Genomic DNA, 19,824 nt, shown 5'->3' with positions numbered 1-19,824 from the left:
TACATTAACATTAACCAATCTAAAGCCCTCTTGTTGCCATGGGCCCCATGTACTTTATTCTTCAATAAACCTCAGGTCAGCAGTGACAGGGCATCAGCAGTGGACGGTGGTGGGCAGCTGACGTGGAACTGACCTGAGGTGTCTGCTTGAGAATGTATGAGGTGTAGCCCAGTTGCTGTGGTAACCCACCAACCACAGTGCCCTGAATGCTGCCAGTCGTGCTCGGTGATGTTCCCGGTAGCTGATGCCCTGTTAAACAAACAATGTCAGATGGTTAACCTCAACCTAAAGTCTGCAAAACAATTGCTCCAACTTGCAGGAAATAACAGTGAGCAGCAACGAAAATTGTCAAGGTCTGCATGACATCTTTTTTGTTGCTGAGTTTGGAATAAAAATGATCACTATTATTAATCTTACTTCGGTTAATCATTCAAAGGGCTCCTGTTTTGAGTCTTGTTTAGTGCAAAAGCTTCAGCAATAAAATTATTCATTACAGATAACTACTACTGGAACCCCCACCTGGAAGATTGCTTTCAAGTGGACTTCATTCACACTTAATAGCAGGGAAGTCTGTACAGGAAGGCAGGACAACACACAGCAAAGAAATCCAAACACTCAAAATGATACAAGCATTCATAAGCCATGAAACTGGCACAGGAAGCGAGTCCATCATACTTGTTACAATTTCAACAGATTGTTGGTAAGGCCACAGTTGGTGTACTGTGTAGTTTTGGCCCGTTACCTAAAAAAAAGGAAATAGCAGGATTGGAGGCAGTCCAAACGTGATTTGTCAAGCTAATTCCAGGGGTGAGAAGACTGCCCTATCAAGAGACGCTGAACAAGTCGGCTCTACACTCTTTGAAGTTTTAAACTGCAAAAAGATCCGCCCCACTATATCACATGTTTATCAGGGGCTTCTGAATCGAAGGCCAAATAAACTTCCAGGTGGGTAATGTAACTCTGCTCTAAAATTTGATGCAAACATCCCAACAAAGAAGCAGTCTGCTTTGGTATCTTACCTGCTGGATTGGCAGCCCGCAGTATGGCTCCCTGGGGTATTAATAACAGCTTGCCTTTGCCCGAGGGGTTTTTGCTGTTGGTTGTTAGGTAGAGTTTGGTCCCTAGTGGTAGATTGGCCAGATTGGCCAAGTTGGTTGCTGGAAGCTGCAACGTGGCCATAACTGAAGATCAGAAAACAAAATGTGAAAGAATCACTAGCTAATGTTAGTACTTCATATGTATAATTTACTTCATATAATATGTACATTATTTAAACAATGTTGACTGCATCCGAGAATTGGGTTTAATTATCCCGAATTATGGATGGACCTCACCTAATAGAATCAAGCTCCCTGCAAGACTGGTTTAAAGCCTTCAGGTTGTAAAAGGTTTCTGGTGACACCCTTCTGGTAATCTTAAAGCATACCCAAAGCACACTTTTTTAATTCATGGAAAATTATTCACCTTGCTATGAAATCCAAAAATTGATGCGGTGTGGACATACCAGCTGGAACGTCAAGGCCCCCACCCAATAAATTTAACATCGACCATAATGAAGTGCCTTGAAAGATTGGTAATGGCCAACATTTACACCTGTCTTCCAGCAAACAAGATTACCTGCAATTTGTGCACAGAAAAAGCAAATCAACACCAATTCTCTTTCTCTTGCACTACATTTAGCCCTGGATCACCTTGAAAATAAGAACACCCATGTCAGGATGCTATTCATTGACTACAGCTCAGCCTTCAACACCATAGTAGAGAATAAGCTCACCCCTAAATGTGGATCTTGGCCGTGGGGCCACCGTCTACACCTGGCTTCTGGACTTGCGGACTGGCAGATCTCAGTCGGTATGAATTGGTCAGATTATTAACTCCACCCTGACCCCCAACACTGATGCCCCTTTGGGTTGTGTGCTCAGTCCCTGGCTCTGCTCCCCGTGCACCGATGACTGTGGCCAAATACAATGCCAACTCAATTTTTAAGTTCACCGATGATACCACTGTTGTCGACCAAGTCTACAACAATAATGAGACGGTGCAGGAAATAGAGTAAGAAACTAATGTCACAGAGTCAGCCCTTAAGATCAGCAAGATAAAAGAGATGATCTAAGAAAACGAGGAGGTGAATACAACCCTGTCCTCATCATCGGAGGGGCTGTAGAGATGGTCAACAACTTCAAGTTCTTATGCATCCACATCGCCAGCAATCTAACATGGTCCCATTACACTGATGCAGTGATCTAGAATGTACATCAGCATATTTACATTCTTAGGTATCAAGGTAATCCAGGCCTAAATGTAGTGCAAGAGAAAGAGAATCTATGTTGTCTTGCTTTTACTGTGCACAAATTGCAGGTAATCTTGTTTGCTGGAAGATTTGGTATGCCCACCATATTCACTCAAATGTCTACACATACGCTACAGAAAGTACAGGATACAAGCTACAGGATGCATCACAGGCATCGCATATGGCAACTGCTCTGCTCTTGATCACCTGAACCTACAGAGTGGTGACACAGCCCAGTCCATCACAGTCTCAATACTTCCCTCCATCCAGTTCACCTTCTTGGTACGTTGCTTTAGGAGGACTGGAAGTATCGTCAAAGATCCCTGCCACCCTGGCTAAATTCACTTTTCGCACTCCCACCTTCTGGGAGAAAATACAGGAACTTGAAAGGTCTCGCTCACATATTGTTTATTCTAAATCTCTTTCACTGAGGTATCAATTGCTTCTTCGAATATCTTGTACAGTAAAATTTGATTTCAGTTTTCTGTTTATGAAGCTTTAATCAATGTGTGGAGTCTATTGATGAAGCCAGTATGGGACTTCACAGCCATGTTCCGGGCCTGTGTCTGGCTGATTACCACATACGTGTTGTGTGTATTTGTGAGTTGCGCTCATGATAATACCGAGATATGTTTTACCTCTCTGTGTTGCAGTGAATAATACCAACAGATGAACCAGATATTAAACATTCATTTGGATAAAGCTTGGATGAGACAAATTAAACCACTAATCTTAATGAATGGGGGAAAAAAAGCTTTTAATTTTCTGTGACATTTGCTTTTTTATCTCCTTAGCATACTTTTAGTTCCATGGCTAAATGACACCAAAACCCATATCTGCCTTCATCAGTCAGAGTATTAAGTATAGAAGTTGGGAGGTCATGTTGCAGTTTTATATGACTTGAGACTATGAGACTGCATTTAAAATATTGTGTTCAGTTGTGGGCACCATGTTATAGGAAAGATATTGTCAAGCTCGAAAGGGTTCAGAAAAGAATTACGAGGATGTTGCCAGGCCGAGAGGGTGTGAGTTATAGGGAGAGGTTGAGTAGGCTGAGCGCAGGAGGATGAGGGGTGATCTTAGAGAGGTGTACAAAATCATGAGAGGAATAGATCGGGTAGATGCACAGAGTCTGTTGCCCAGTGCCGGGGACTCAAAGACCAGAGGACATAGGTTCAAGGTGAAGGGGAAAAGATTTAATAGGAATCCGAGGGGTAACTTTTTCACAGAAAGGGTGGTGGGTGTATGGAACAAGCTGCCAGAGGAGGTAGTTGAGGCTGGGACTATCTCATCGTTTAAGAAACAGTTAGACAGGTACATGGATAGGACAGGTTTGGAGGGATTATGGACCAAACGCAAGCAAGTGGGACTTGTGTAGCGGGGACATTGTTGGCCGGTGTGGGCAAGTTGGGCCGAAGGGCCTGTTTCCACACAGTATCACTTTATGACTATGACATCCAATTTGCTTTCCTTCTCTTATAGAGACCATGGCATCAGCCATATGCGAGGGAATAAAAAGGTCAAGAGAATGACAGTTAGTGGAGCACTGATGCTTTTCTGTGGTCACAGACATGACTACAATGTGAAATGCTACCTCTCTGGTGCTAATGTTCCAGCATATTCTGGAGGGAGAGGGAGAAAAGCTAGAGACTGTGGTCCACATTGGTCTCAACAACGTTGTTAAAAATAGAATTGAGGGCTTGTGGACAAATTTTAGGGAGTTAGGGAAGAGATAAAGGAGGATCTCAAAAACAATAATCACCATATTATTGCTCATGCTTTGTATCAGTGTGCACAGAAATAAAATGTGTGCTTTGAGAGATGGTGGAGGACAGAGGGCTTTAGATCTTGGAGCATTCAGACCAGATCTGGGGAAGGTGGGACTAAAGGGGAATCAGGTTGTATCTGAACAAGACCAGGAAGATATTGTCGTGCAGTTTGGTAGAGCTGATGGGGAGAATTTATATGCATTAACCAAGTGATGGAAAGTCCATCATTGACGCAGAGAAGACAATGTATTGTGATGAAAAAGTTCCCTTTGACAGCACTGTCTACAAAAACCTCCATCACTTCGATCGAATTTAGACTAATTTAATGCTAATTGTATTTGTGCTGGGAGTGTAGCAGCTGATAGTTCTTGAGGACAGGTCTCCAGGAGTATAGCCTTTTCTGTATACAATGTTCCCAACTCTATCTTGATATTACAAACCAGAGAAGACACCCAGCAACTGGTAATGTCCATGAATCGTAGACTTCAAGCAGTCATTGCATGCAAAGGATATGCTCCAAAATACTAAACATGACTACTTTCACTTGCATGACATTGCTGTGCCCCAAATATTATGGTGCCCCGAAATGGGGGGGACTATGTATAAACACTGCTGTAATCTCTACATGGTGAGACCAAAATGTATAAAAATGGCCTTTATTAAAATCTGACAATGTGCACTTTAACCACATCTGATTTTTTTCTATTACAAATCTCAAATTGTGGAGTCCAGAGACAAATAAATAAATGATGGGTCTTTGTCCCAAACATTATGGAGGGCACTGTAAATGGTTGTTTTTAAATGGATTTCCAGAAAACATTGGATAAGATAAAATTAGCCGAAGTCGTAGCTTATGAAATTGAAAGTCAATTATTGCCCTAGCTTGGAGATTAACTGAGCAACAGGAAACAAGCTCATTGGGATAACAGCGTGATGGCAGGGCTTGACTTGTGGCATCCCACACAGTTATGGTGTTGGAGCTGCTGCTAAAGAACTGTACACAGGAAGAAAAATCAAATGTTTAAATTTGCTGATACAGAGATAGGTGCTTTTATAAACATAAGCTTTAAATTGCAGAGTTATAACAATAAAATTGAGTGAATGGACGAAACAATGGCAAATAAATTGCAATGTAGGCATGTGAGAGTTCATTCGCTTTGAATGTCAAAGGAACAGATCAATTATTTTCTAAATGCTGGACACCCAATACAACAATGCCACTGTCAGGGTTTCACATATAAAGATTAAACTGTCATGGACAGGTACAGAAAGTAATCAAAAGGCTGAATTGAATGCTGTTGAATTAGCGGACATGAATACAAAGTGCTTGTGTTCAAGCCACAGCCACACAAAACTCCGCATTACTCTGAGATCTTGCTGCCACAATCTTAGGAAGGTCAGCCTTGGAGTGGGTGTAAAAAGATTATTAGAATGGCCCCTGGACTCTATGGGTTAAATTACAAGGAGATGGTGTATACACTGGGATTGTATTCCCTAAAATGTAGATGACTGCATTGATCAAAGTTTTCAAGACTTTAAGAGTAATTGATGGGATGGATAAAGAGAAACTGTTACTCCCTATTGAGGAGCCTAGATCCAGGACCCACCAAGGTGGTTAATAAAGTGTGGGTAAATACAGAATTCTCATCTACTATTGACAACAAATTCTAATTAAACGTTAAGTTTAATCTTTTTTTGTTAATCCACGGCATTGGTTAGGAAAAAGCAGATAGAGTTTGGTCACAGATCAGAGTTGATCACATTGAATGGCAGGCTGACTTGACCTGTTGCTCTGAGATAATATCTTGTATTAAATATTATTTAACCAAGACTGGTTGTAAACTATATCAGAGCTGTCATGATCCAAGCAAAGCAGAGCTCGTCTCGAGCCGATCTTATCGAAACGTATAAGATTATTAAGGGGTTGGACAAGTTAGAGGCAGGAAACATGTTCCCAATGTTGGGGGAGTCCAGAACAAGGGGCCACAGTTTAAGAATAAGGGGTAGGCCATTTAGAACTGAGATGAGGAAAAACTTTTTCAGTCAGAGAGTTGTGAATCTGTGGAATTCTCTGCCTCAGAAGGCAGTGGAGGCCAATTCTCTGAATGCATTCAAAAGAGAGCTAGATAGAGCTCTTAAGGATAGCGGAGTCTGGGGGTATGGGGAGAAGGCAGGAACGGGGTACTGATTGCGAATGATCAGCCATGGTCACATTGAATGGCGGTGCTGGCTCGAAGGTCCGAATGGCCTCCTCCTGCCCCTATTGTTTATTGTCTATAAATAGATTACGTTCTGTGCAAGTATACTGCCATTTCATTTCCTTCTGTTTATTCTTGCATTCTGTGCAACAACGATGCGTCCCAGCAAATACACACAGTCATCTTTGTCTGACGTAAATGGAGCAATTACTGCACCATAACTGCATCAATGGTCATCACCTTTGGCTGATTCTTGTTTGAAATATGAGTAATTAACTGAGCTGTGATTGCATGTTTTCAGTAGAATACTGGAACACAATGTAAACATGCGAGGATTCCCAGACTCGATTTCCAACAAAAGGAAAGTATGCATTCCTTTTGTAGGAAATAAGATCTAACTTCAACAATCTCTCTTCATAACTAAAATGCTCCATGCCTGGCAACATCCTGGCGAATCTTCTCTGCACCTTCTTCAATGCTATTACATATTTCCTATAGTATGACAAGAACTGCAGTTCTCTAGCTGAGATATGGCCAATGTTTTATAAAGTTGGAAAATAACCTCCCAGCTCTTGTATTCAATGCCTTGACAAATGAAGGCCAGTATCCCATATACTCATCTGTGCTGCCACCTCCAATGATCTTTAGACTTACATGCCAAGGTCCCTCTGTTCCTCAATGCTCCCTTGGACCTTACCATTCATGGTTTACGGCCTAGCTTCATTAGTTTTACAAAATGCATCATCTCACCTTTAGATTAAACTCCATCTATCAAGGCTCAATCCACTTCACCAACAGATCAATATCATCCTGTAGCCCAAAGCTGCCCGTTAGACTGTCAATAATTCTACCAATCTTTATGTCATCTGAAAAATTACTGATCATGCCTCCTACATTCATGTCCAAAACATTCATGTATATGTCACCTGTTAACTGTAAAGGATTCCTGCCTTGCCTGAAAACAGACAGCATCTGAGACAGGATCAAACCTGGGTCTCTGCCACTATGAGGCAACTCGAGTTACTAGATGCTCTACCGTGAAGCCCTGTTGTTGCTCTTCCTTTCCTCAGACAGATCATTCCTTCACCACCAAGCCGCCCCCCCCCCACCCCCCACCACCCCCATTTTCACAGCATGACAGCGGAGGCACTTGCCGGACAGTAGCATCTGGAACAGTCCGTTGCTGGGGTGGCAGGGGTCCCTCATAATCTTGCTTGCTCTGGATCTGCACCTCCTGATGTATAGGTCCTGCAGGGGGGCGAGTGTAATTCCCATGGCGTGTTCTGCCGAACTCACTACTCTCTGCAGGGCCTTCCTGTCCTGGGCAGAGCTGTTCCCAAACCAGACTGTAAAGTTGCCGGACAGAATGCTCTCTACAGCCCCAGAGTAGAAGCAATGAAGGATCCTCAGAGACACTCTGAATTTTCTCAGCTGTCTAAGGTGGTAAAGGCGCTTAGGTTTAGCGTTTCAGCTCAAAGGGAATGCTAGATGCTGGTGAGCCAGATGCCAAACCAACAGGATTTCTGAACAGTTGGATAGCAGATCAGGAGAGTTTCACTGTACATGAAAAACATATTTTGACACACAGCAGTATTATGTAACAGTAGTGTAATTCTGCAACATTAAGCAGGTAACTGGGTCTTTTAGCAGGCTGCAGTTTGAAAATCCAGCTTCCATTTTACTGGGTTGCCACCTGCTGGCTATCACATATTCCACAGGTCTTGCTTTAATCATAAGATTAAACCAATTCAAAAAGAGAAGGCAGGCCTTCGTGGTGGGAGGTTACCAGACGGAATTACGAAAGACAAGATTGATTTACATCTGGAATAGCAAGATCTGATAGTCAGTTTAGCTTTGCGCATGACTCATGAATTTGGTTTTACTGCATTTGGAATATTATGTTCAGTTCTCGTTACCACACTAAAGGAAGTGATTAAGTTCGAGAGGGTGCAGAAGAGACTCAAGGATTTTGCCTGGACTAGAGGGCTTGTATTATAAGGAGAGTCTGAATAGGCTGTAACAGTTTTTGCTGGAATGAAGAAGACTGAAGGAAGTGGTTTATAAAATTCCGAATGGCATAAATGTGCTAAAACTAGAGGCCATGGGTTTAAGGTGAGAGGGGGAAGATTAAAGAGATCTGAGGGGCAACTTTTCCAAGCAGAGTATGGTGGGAATATGGAACGGGCTGCAAATGGGGGTTTTTGAGGCAGGTACTTTTACAACATAAAAAAAACATTTGAACAGGAACATGGATAGGAATCATTGAGTCCTATCACATGGGCCAATCACAAGCAAATGGAATTAGAAAGACATCTTGGTCAGCGAAAGTTGAGCCAAAGGGCCCGTTTCCATGCTGTATGACTGTGCATATTCTTAAACTACTTTTATTAAATTAGTTACAGTTTTACTTACTCTGACGGAACTTGTGAAATTTCCCCATCTCTGTTTAAATCAAATGCTTAGCATAACTCACTGCAGGACCCTGTTGCCTAAACTCATGTTAAATTCTGTTCTCAACCCTAATGAGTTTAAAAAAGAACCCTGGTCATTTTAAAAGAAGTGTGAGAATACAGCCTGGCGAGTAAAAGGAGTATGAGACAAGGGTTCAAGTGAATTTAAACAAGCGTGGGAGAGAGAGAGAGTCTCTGTGAGGGTAAATGAGCATTCAGTTTAAAGAGTAAACAATGTTAAAGTCCTTCAGGGTAAGTAAAACAATAAACAATGTAATAGTACTGATATTCTAAGAATGTTCTTTCTGGTAGTTAATGGAACAAATTGAGGTACGGCAGGGCACCTCAGAACCAAGGACTGCATTTCCTACGGCATGTGGGAATCCCGGCCAAGAAATCCCTGACCAAGCAATAATGAAAAGGAGAAAAAGGATGCAAAAAGGATTGAGAGATAAATACGATGAGAACAAGAAATTAACAATCTGTTAATAAGAACCAGACTAAGAGAGAAATTTATTAAACATAGTTAGTGAGCCGTAGGTGGAAGTTACAACAGGGGATGATAATGTCAAGGAAATAACAGAAATCTGGCAGGTCAAAAAAGAACAAGATTAGGTTCTAAAAAAATGTTCCTGAATCAAGAGGGTTTACTTGTCATGTTGCCAGATATGAATCAGCATTATGAAATTCTTATTTGCTGCAGCTTTACAGGCACATTAGATGCAACCATAACCCATAACAAGGGGAGTTGAGTATAGGAGCACAGAGGTCCAGGTCCAGTTGTACAGGGCCCTGGTGAGACCGCACCTGGAGTACTGTGTGCAGTTTTGGTCTCCAGATTTGAGGAAGGATATTCTTGCTATTGAGGGCGTGCAGCGTAGGTTTACTGGGTTAATTCTCGGAATGGCGGGCCGTTCATATGTTGAAAGACTGGAGCGACTAGGCTTGTATACACTGGAATTTAGAAGGATGAAAGGGGATCTTATCGAAACGTATAAGATTATTAAGGGGTTGGACACGTTAGAGGCAGGAAACATGTTCCCAATGTTGGGGGAGTCCAGAACAAGGGGCCACAGTTTAAGAATAAGGGGTATTCCATTTAGAACGGAGATGAGGAAAAACTTTTTCAGTCAGAGAGTTGTGAACCTGTGGAATTCTCTGCCTCAGAAGGCAGTGGAGGCCAATTCTCTGCACACATTCAAGAGAGAACTAGATAGAGCTCTTAAGGATAGGGGAGTCAGGGGGTATGGGAAGAAGGCAGGTACGGGGTACTGGTTGAGAATGATCAGCCATGATCACATTGAATGGCGATGCTGGCTCGAAGGGCCGAATGGCCTCCTCCTGCACCTATTGTCTATTGATGTTATTCCTTGTAAACTAGAGCATGAAAGTGCAAAAAAAATTTGTCGAGCAACCATAACATATGATGAGCGTTTGACAGCACTGGGCCTGTACTTGCTGGACTTTAGGAGGATAAGAGGGGGGGACCTCATTGGAACTTACCGAATAGTGAAAGGTTTGGATAGAGTGGATGTCGAGAGGATGTTTCCACCTGTGGGATAGTCTAGGACCAGAGGTCATAGCCTCAGAATAAAAGGACGTTACTTTAGGAAGGAGATGAGGAGGAATTTCTTTAGTCAGTGGGTGGTGAATCTGTGGAATTCTTTGCCATAGAAGGCTGTGTCAGGGGTTATGGGGAGAAGGCAGGAGAATGGGGCTAAGAGGGATAGATCACCTATGATTGAATGGCAATTGAAGGGCCGAATGGCCTTATTCTGCTCTCTCACTTTTGACCTTATGACCATTGTGGTGCAAAGTCCGTATTGGTTCAGAGCTGAGAGAGGGTTGTGGTTAGGGCCGTGGTTAGGGTCGTGCAGGATTGTTCTGAGCTGAGGGAGGGTTGTTCAAGAACCTGATGGTTGATTGGAGGAAGCTGATCTTGAATCTGGAGGTAATGATTCACAGGCTCCTGTGCCTTTTTCCCCGATGGTAGCAACAAGAAAAGTGAATGGCTAGGGTGATATAGATCTTTATTGATATTCGCTGCCATCTTGAGGCAGCCTTTCCTGTAGATTCCTTCGATGGTGGGGAGGTCAGTAGACATAATGGACCAAGCAATGTTTACTAGTTTCTGAAGTCGCCTTTATTCTTGTGCATTCCATCTGCTGAACCGGGACATGATGCAATCAGTCACAATGCTGTCCACTGGTAGAAATTCAATGGAATAATTGGCGACATGTCAAATCTCCTCAAACCTCTGAGGGAGTAGAGGTGTTGGTGATTTTCTTCCTGATTGCATCGATGTGCTGGGCCCAGGACAGATCATCAGAGATGTACGTAACAAGAAACTTGAAACTGTTGACTCTCTCCCATATGGGGAGAAGGCAGGCACAGGTTATTGATCGTGGACGATCAGCCATGATCACAATGAATGGCGGTGCTGGCTCAAAGGGCCGAATGGCCTCCTCCTGCACCTATTTTCTATGTTTCCACCACCCTCCCACCAATTAAGGGATCGTTCCCTCAGCTTTCCCTTCCTAACGTCAACAATTAGCTCTTCAGTCAGCTAAAATAAAGACCAAGATTGTTGTTCTGGCACCACTCAACCAGGTTATCAATCTCCCTCCTGTTGTATTCCATTATTTGTCCATTGATGGTGGTATAATCAGCAAATTTAAAGATGGTGCTGGGCTAGTTCTGGTTGCACATCGTGGGTTTAGAGATACAAAGTGCTAAGGAAAGGTTGGAAAAGGAAGACAGGAGAGTGACAGTACTAAGGAGAATATTGCAGTGCTGAAGAAAGAGGATATGTTGAGACAAAGGGGCAAAATCAATCTGTTTAGAATTAAGAAATAATAGCATGCAATTAAGCTGCAGATATTATTGTTTAGGTTGCCAACTAATGATAAGAATCTGAAGGACGCTTCCACGGAACTTGCAGAAATATGCAAGTCACATTGTATAATGGGAGAGTTCAAATAATGGGAGAGTTCAAATAATCAAACATATACTCGGGAAAAAATAACAAAAGAGGAAAGAATGGGGGAGATTTTAAAGCATGTGCAGAAGAACTTGCTTAATTCACATCTTTCTTGCCCAACAAAGATGGCACCGTTGTTGAACTTTGGAAACAAGTTCAGACCAAGTGGTGCAAGTATCTGAGTGGCAACATCTAAAAAAATTGAAGGTCACAATATCATGTGATTTAGGAAAACAATGAAAAAGAATCTGAACTCTTCCAAATTAAATGAGGTGAATTTTCTTCCACTATACGAATGTATCATAATAATGTACCCATTTATCTAACATTATTTCCAATGATGGACTGAACAGATTGATTAAAACCAATATTCATTCAACTGACCCCTTTGATACTAGTCTGAAGGAGAATCCCAACCGGAATTGTCGCCTATCCATGTTCTCCAGAGATGCTGCCTGACCTGCTGAATTACTTCAACACTATGTGCCGTTTTTTTTGTAAACCAGCATCTGCAGTTCCTTGTGTCTACATGATACTAGACTCCATTTACATACAAGGAAATAATGATAATAATAATAATGTCTACCACAAATATACCACTGCTTGTTTACAGATAGATAGCAATGCCAATATTGCCTCATGTGTGACACTCATATTGGCCCCTTGATTTTACATAACACAAATGTTCCCCTTTATTTATATGTAAGCAAAACTATAGCCACCCACTTCATTAGCAAAACGCCAGTTGGCTTCATATCTATCAACAATACTAATATTAGACTCTAGACACAAGAGATTACGGATGCCAGAATTTGGAGCAAAAGGTAATGGTGGGAAACTCAGCAAGTCAGGAAGAATGTGCGGAGTGAAAAGGACACCTGATATTTCAGGTTGAGACCCTGCATCAGGACTGAAGGCGTAGAGGACCTTACTTCACATCAATCCTCTCACATAACAAAACAATTCATATCCCGAAAGCTCAGCAAGGCTCGCCTAGTGATGTTTCTTGCATTTACTTGAACTTCATCCGGGTCCTGTTTCCAACTCTTTTTAAACACTCAGGTACTCCACTTCCTGCAATCATTTTAAGCTCACCAGGGACATATTTCCTGCATTCCACTGGTTCTCATCCCCTTCTAGATTGCCATGGCCCTGTTTTCTGCGCACTCTTGCAAATAAATAGAGCCCCATTTCCCCCATTCCTTTAAAACACATCAGGGTCACTGGAATGTTCATTATACTACTGTGGGACAATTCTTTTAAAGTGAATTAAGTGTGCAGTGGGGTATTAATAGGAAAAAAACATCCAATAGTCTGGAAAAGATGGGAGTTTGGCACCACCAAAGTCCCAACTGTACTCGATTAACAGTTTCACTGAATGTTGAAGTAACAAGCTTTCTTCACCAGATGGTGCTGTTAGCTAATGCAGCATCAGGCCATATTAAATCTGATTTTTAAGGCACGCGATCACGTAACTGGCACCCTGCCAACGCAGCAAGCTTAACTGGTTCCAAACTGAAATATGTTTACTGCCAAATTCTGCAAGAACTGAATGTTTCATGACCTTTATTTCTTAATTTGAGATAATTTAAAGAGGTTGAGAACATATGACAAGAATCAACAACACAAAATAACAGGGTGTTCAAGAATTAGCCCAACACTGTTAAGGACAAATCAATAAATATCTGCTGAGTGCTGCCATAGGCTCCAGATAACTGGTGGTATACCAGTAGATAGCCTGTTGGTTTTTAATAGTTCAATGGACAGCATTTAGGGCCTAAAATGTGTTTAATACTGTCCAATACTTCATTAAAAAATATAAATATCAGTGTCTTGAAAAAAATGATGTCTAATTCAATGAATGTTGGAACAAGAAAATCACAAAAATCACCTTTCCTTATTCACACCTTATAGCCAATAAACAATCCCCTCCCTCAAACTCCTCTTTTTCTAGAAACACTGCTGAGAGAGATATGGGCAAAACGTAGGCAAATATGATTAGTTTGGATAGGCATCTTGTACGGTCTGGACGACTTGGACTGAAGGGCCTGTTTATGTGCTGTATAACTATGAATCTAAATGACTGGATCATAGTTACATTGTGTTCTTTGGTAATGCATTCCAGAATATGTATATTCATGAGAGGATTTCCATTGGGCCTACCAGTCAAACTGTTGGTACAGAGAGCTTGCATGTTAGTCACCATTAGAACAGAGTCACCAATGGAATAGAGGACAGCTTGGTTATCAAGTCAACTTTCCAGTTGTTCTATTAATCTTTCCTATTTACAGCACAACCAATTTTTGTATTATCTGCAGCTTACTTATCATACTTTGTACATTCACAAAGTATCATGTATTCATGTACCTACTCTCTCTCTCTTCTAAATTCTCACTCTCCTTTCTGTCCAATTACTGGTTTCCTGTCAGTACGACCCCAACTCTACGTGCTCTAACCCTGTTGACCAAACTATCATTGGACCTTATCAAACCCTTCCTAAAATCCACATACACCACTTCCACTGGTTCCACATGATCTATTCTACTAGTTACATTCTGAAAGACTCCAGCAGGTTAGTCAAATATGAATTTCCATTTAAAAATTGAAATTGATTCTGCTAAATCCTAATATTCTAAAAAGTTTCTAATGCAAAATGTTCCGATAATTCAGTTCAGTTATAAAGGGTTAACTGTGCAATTGCAACACCAATCGTTAAGAACAGACTGCTACATGCACGATCCATGATTGTATTAATTTCACTTGATTGATGATCCCTTTGGACATTTCTAAACTTGCAAGAAATGCAACGAAACACATTTTCTGTAAGGTGATGACTTCAGAAGTCGCATGTGCAAATATCAAGAGGCAAACAACCTTTTAATGTTCAAAAGTCCTCTGACGTTTAAAAATGGGGGGAAAAAAATCACAATACAAATAGGGACGTTGCATTACTTCATGTGATATTAGATCTCAGGAGATTCGACATACATTTGGAAGAATATGACGAAAGCCCTGACATTTCACTGTTCTTCCCTTATGCGTCATCAATGAGACATTGCCCAAAAAATATACTTCCTGGTAATAATATTATTGTGATAACATCAGTTGACATACCAGATTTACTGGTTAAAATGCTGTATTTATTCACAATAGGTATAGGAGTCATAGAGTCATACAGCATGGAAACAGCATGGAAGCCCTGCGTTTGGCCCATATCCCTCTAAACCTTTCCAATCCATGTACTTATCCTACGGTCTTTGAGATTTAACCACTAAAGAGAGTAGATTTAACTACTAAAATTACTAATAATGTGCTTATATAATGTCCTCTCTGGTGGGTTCAGAACATTTTCCCATAGGTTGTGGAGAATATGAGTGTCCACCTTGGAGATGAGGCCAAATTTAAGCTTGGAAGTCAGAAGTATCCACTACATTGGATGACTGATCACAATTCATTGTCTTACAATGGGCTTCTTATAATTACTTGTCAGAGAATCTTTCCCATGAATGTGGAGATGTCTAAGTAACTTGTCTAAGTAACTTATCCAACATCCAACCTTTTTTCATGGTGATCTTAAAGGACTTTACCAGCCATTCTACTCCAACCTCATTTTATTCACCTGGCCAATGGCTCAGTGCCATACACATATCATCCAACATGGCAATGAATCGTAGGGTCAGATTACCATCTGCGGAGAACTATTTCACCTTGTATTCCTGTATTGGTATTAACTAATGTCTTATTCGTTGAAATATGTTTGGGGAAATGTTGTCTGTGTGTGGGGAATAGATTATATGTACAGGGAGAATATGTGTATATGTATGAGAGTGAGAGAACAAGGAAGAGATGATAAATAAATAAATGAGAATGTGCACTGTGCCTTCTACGATAGGAGAGTGTCTCAACACTCAATGTGCTCTAGTCCTGGCAATGGGTTGCCTTATCTGGAATTTGTGGTCAACGTTAATCAAATACATTCAAGCGTAGAGAGTAGAATGAGATAAAATTGTGTACAAACAATCTGTTAATATGTACTTTTTCCAACCTCCCTCCTGATGGGTGCTGACTCCCAAAACAAAGTACTTGTGCCAGGAGTTTAGTGGTGGCTCCCCTAAAAGGCTGACGTACTCACAAGGCCATGCACATCATTACAAATTCCATCTTGGCTACACCCAGTATCTAGTGTAACTCACTATTTTAAAAAAAGAATCAAGGAGCATGCTTTAAATAGTGATAATTTCTATTTTCCTCCCTGACACAGCATCATCATAGTTAAAAACTGTATTAAGCAAGAACTGAGTCAATATGGAGCTGGCTCCACACAAAACCACCTGAGGGGTCTAGACTTTAGAAATCTTGTTCCATGAGTCTGCGGTTGTAACATTTTAGTTATTAAGAAACAGATCATCGGAAGAAGTCTCCAGGAATATAAATGAAAAAACCTACACATGTTAGAAATATGAAATTAAAACAAAAATGCTGTAAATACAAAGCAGCATATTTAAAGCGAGAAACTGAGCTGAAGTTTCAAGTTGATGAACCTTCACGAGAACAACATAGAGGAAAAGTTATGGAACTGAAAGATGAACTGTTTTCCTCTCCACAGATACTGCCTGACCTGCCGAATATTTCCAGAATATTTTGTTTTTAGTTAATAACATTAATAACATTTTGTCAGAATTATAAAAAAATTAGAAATCTGACAGGTTTTAAATTACAGGGAATAAATGGAATAAGGCTTTTAGGAAGACTAGACCAAGTGGACCCGTTGGGCCCAAACCTCTCCTGCATTGGGGCAGCACCCTCTCCTCCTCATTATTAAATCCTCCTGGATTAGGTGTAAATATAAAATAACTGAAAGCTGTGAAGTAATTTTAAAAATGCAATTCTAAACACTGCAAGTGTTAAAATGCTAAAAATGCAAAACAGATTATGCATCAACCATAGAGCGAGAAATGCAGAAATAACATCACAGGCTGATAACGTGGCATCGCAATATGCCAATGATGATAGAAACGAGACAGGCTGGTTCCCTAAAATTGTTGAATTCAATTATAAGTTCCGAGGAACCTATTTGCCAAAGATACTAAGATAAGATGTTATTCCTTGATTTGATAATGAGCAATGTTGACATTGAAACCAAAAACAAAGAGGACAGAGCCAGAGCAACTAAAAAAATAATTAAAAGGGACTGTAGATGCTGGTTTATACCAAAGATACATACAAAATGCTGGAGTAACCCAGCGAGTGAGACAACATCTCTGGACTAAATAGATAGGTGACGTGTCGGGTCATGACCATTCTTCAGACCGTCTTCTGAAGAAGGGTACCGACCTGAAACGTCACCTATCCATTTTCTCCAGAGATACTGCCTGAGCCACTGAGTTACACCAGCATTTTGTATCTATCTTTTCAACTACCATATAGCTGGGCTATATATGAATTTCCTGGTTTCCCTGAGTTTCTGAAAGCATTCCATCCTTACCTGTATAATATATACACAGTTTTATACAGCTGTATACCTCATGTGTTTTATATATATATATTCAATGTATGATTTTATATATATGATCATGCTTTATTTAATTATATTAAACATTCAATGATTCTGATACATTTAACGATCAGCTAAGCCTTGATAACATGTGTTCAGTCATCTTATCAAACCTTTACTTAGCTACTTCAGGGACAAGGCCTCCTTCATGTGCATAACAATTTGGAAGACCCTAATGCTGAACAAAGCCTTGTTATTGATGTTCAGGAAGCCTTAGGAGCACAAGTTGACACCATTCAAAATGCACAAAATAAATGGCATTTTCTCCATGGGAAATGGCAAACATGAGCTACTTGTTGGTGATCAATTTAGATGACAATGTGTTACCAATAGATCTCCAACGCTCATGGATAGCAACAGGATACTGGCTTGGATTATCTACAGAAATGCTGTCAGTTTTATGCAGAACCTCCATGACTCTGTGGAATTTCAGGACTCCAGCAGAAATGCTTAAGTCTAAAACTTCTCAGCTGATCACCAGAGATTTTTACATTACACTCTAACAATGGACTCGACATAGAAACCAACAATGCAGAGTGAACCTCTATAGTTTCCCTAGTATTTACAATCTATCCATTACTCTTGCACCTTTAAACCCATCTACATATTCAAAGGCAGTGAAGAAGGCCAAGTATAAAATGATTTACTTTTCATAGAATGGTCACAGCATGGAAGCACACCATTCAGCTCATGAACTTACCAGATTCAATGAAGAACAATCCAGCTAGAATCTATCTCCTTGCAAATTCTTCCCTTTCCAACTCCCTTTTGATGAGAACAATTGAATCAACCCTCACTTCTTTTCCGGCAATGCAATCCAGACCCCAAACACTCATTCACTCCTCATTTTACTTTCAATATTTTTGTCAATCATGTTCACGTTACTTGTCATAATTATTGACCCTTCTGCCACGGGGAACAGTTTCATTCTCTCCATCGCTATTTATACCCTTCACTACTTTAAATATCTTTATCAGATCCTCTTGCAACCTTCTCTGTTCAAAAAGCACCAAGTTCTAGTCACATAACCAACGTTTATGGAATCATTCTAATAAATCTCTTTTGCACAACCTCTCAAGCATATACAACTTTCCCATGATGTGGAGCCCAGAACCACATATATCACCCTAGTGGCCAAACACGTGTTTTAGGAAGGTTCAATCCAAGCTCTTATACTCTATGCTGCTATTTTAAAATCCCAGGATCCTATGTGCTTTTGTAACCATTTTATCATCTTTCCCCGCCATTTCAACAATCCATACACATATATCCCAAATTCGTTTCTTCTGTCTTTATGAAAATTCTGCCATCCTACTTTATACTGTCTCTTCTTTTCCTTCCTAACAAAATGCTACACTTCAGCCTTCTTCTCGGCATTAATTTTCACCTTCCACCTTTCCACACAATCCACCATTCCGTTGGTCTCCCTGAAGTCCTCCTCACAGTCCATCACCCCTCCAAATTTCACATCACCTCAAAATTCTGAAAATGAGCCTGTGAACTCAAATCAAACTCATTAATACATACATATCACAAAAGCAGTGATCCTAGCCTAGTAATAATAAAGAATAGAGAACTATTGATCCATTAGCCCAATCCCAAAGCACATTCCACCAGTCAGAGCCACAACCTTTCATGATTATTTTCTGTTTCCCGATGCTTAACCAATTTTCTATGCATACAGCTGCTGCCTATTTTACACTATGCCTTCAATCTAGATAATAAGCTTTTTATATGGCACCTTACCAAATATCTTCTTGGAAGCCCAAACATACCATATGCCATATTCTTCTTATCAATTCTTTGTTGTTTTATCCTTACATCATTTCTGAATAAACAAATCTGTTAAATCTACACATGTTGGGAAATCTATGGCCAGGGCCTGTCCAATTTCCTCATTCACTTCTTTTAGCAACCTGGAGTGCATCTTATCTAGACCAGGTGCTTGTATGCAATAAATTTAAATGCAATAAACCTTTTTCAATTTATAATGATTTTGTACTATTTAACTTTCACAATTGTATGGGCAATCTGTTGTATTGTATTGATCGGAAATAAATAAGTAAGTAAGTAAATAAATAAGTAGGTAAGTGGATGGATGGATGGATAAATAAAAATAAAAATCCCACCCCCCATGAGTAAATTTCCTTTTTGGTGTCTCATCGGGTCCATCACTCCTTGTACAACCGGTTTCCTCATTGCATGTCAATTAAGTACTTTTGGATTCACTTTTATGTTTGCCTTAAACTTTACAAATTTTATAAAGATTTTTGTCTTCCATTTCATAGAACTCAAGAAGCGGCCATAAGGTCTCTTTGAAAGCTTCCCATTTAAGTCCCACGTCCTCATTCTCCCCTCATAATCCTGCAATCATTTGTCTTGCACTGTCCTGCACAATATTCCAATGGCTACTGCCAACTGCAATGGCTCTCAAATTCATTCAAGGTCATGCTGAATTACTTCTTTATTCACAAATCTGTCTTTTTGATATCAATGGTAATATTAAAAATGTTCATAATATATTCTTGCATTACTCTATATCCTGCCATTGGTGAATCTAATATGAACTCAAGATACAAACTG

The 19,824-nt window shown here is 40.4% G+C and overlaps 1 protein-coding gene across 7 annotated transcripts in view; it reads right to left on the bottom strand.

The window, feature by feature from the left end:
* yeats2 (YEATS domain containing 2) overlaps positions 1-19,824 on the bottom strand; it is a 125,359-nt gene that overhangs the window by 28,642 nt on the left and 76,893 nt on the right. For all 7 annotated transcript variants that reach the window (XM_078410714.1, XM_078410716.1, XM_078410718.1 and 4 more), the window contains 2 exons: positions 1,020-1,181; positions 134-249 (listed from right to left, as the gene is read on the bottom strand). In XM_078410714.1, the coding sequence (XP_078266840.1) occupies positions 134-249; positions 1,020-1,181 (278 nt within the window). The remainder of the gene's footprint in view (positions 1-133; positions 250-1,019; positions 1,182-19,824) is intronic.

The sequence above is a fragment of the Rhinoraja longicauda genome, chromosome 13 (genome assembly GCF_053455715.1).
Source record: "Rhinoraja longicauda isolate Sanriku21f chromosome 13, sRhiLon1.1, whole genome shotgun sequence".
NCBI classification, from domain to species: Eukaryota; Metazoa; Chordata; class Chondrichthyes; order Rajiformes; family Arhynchobatidae; genus Rhinoraja; species Rhinoraja longicauda.
This window is presented reverse-complemented; position numbering and strand designations above follow the sequence as displayed.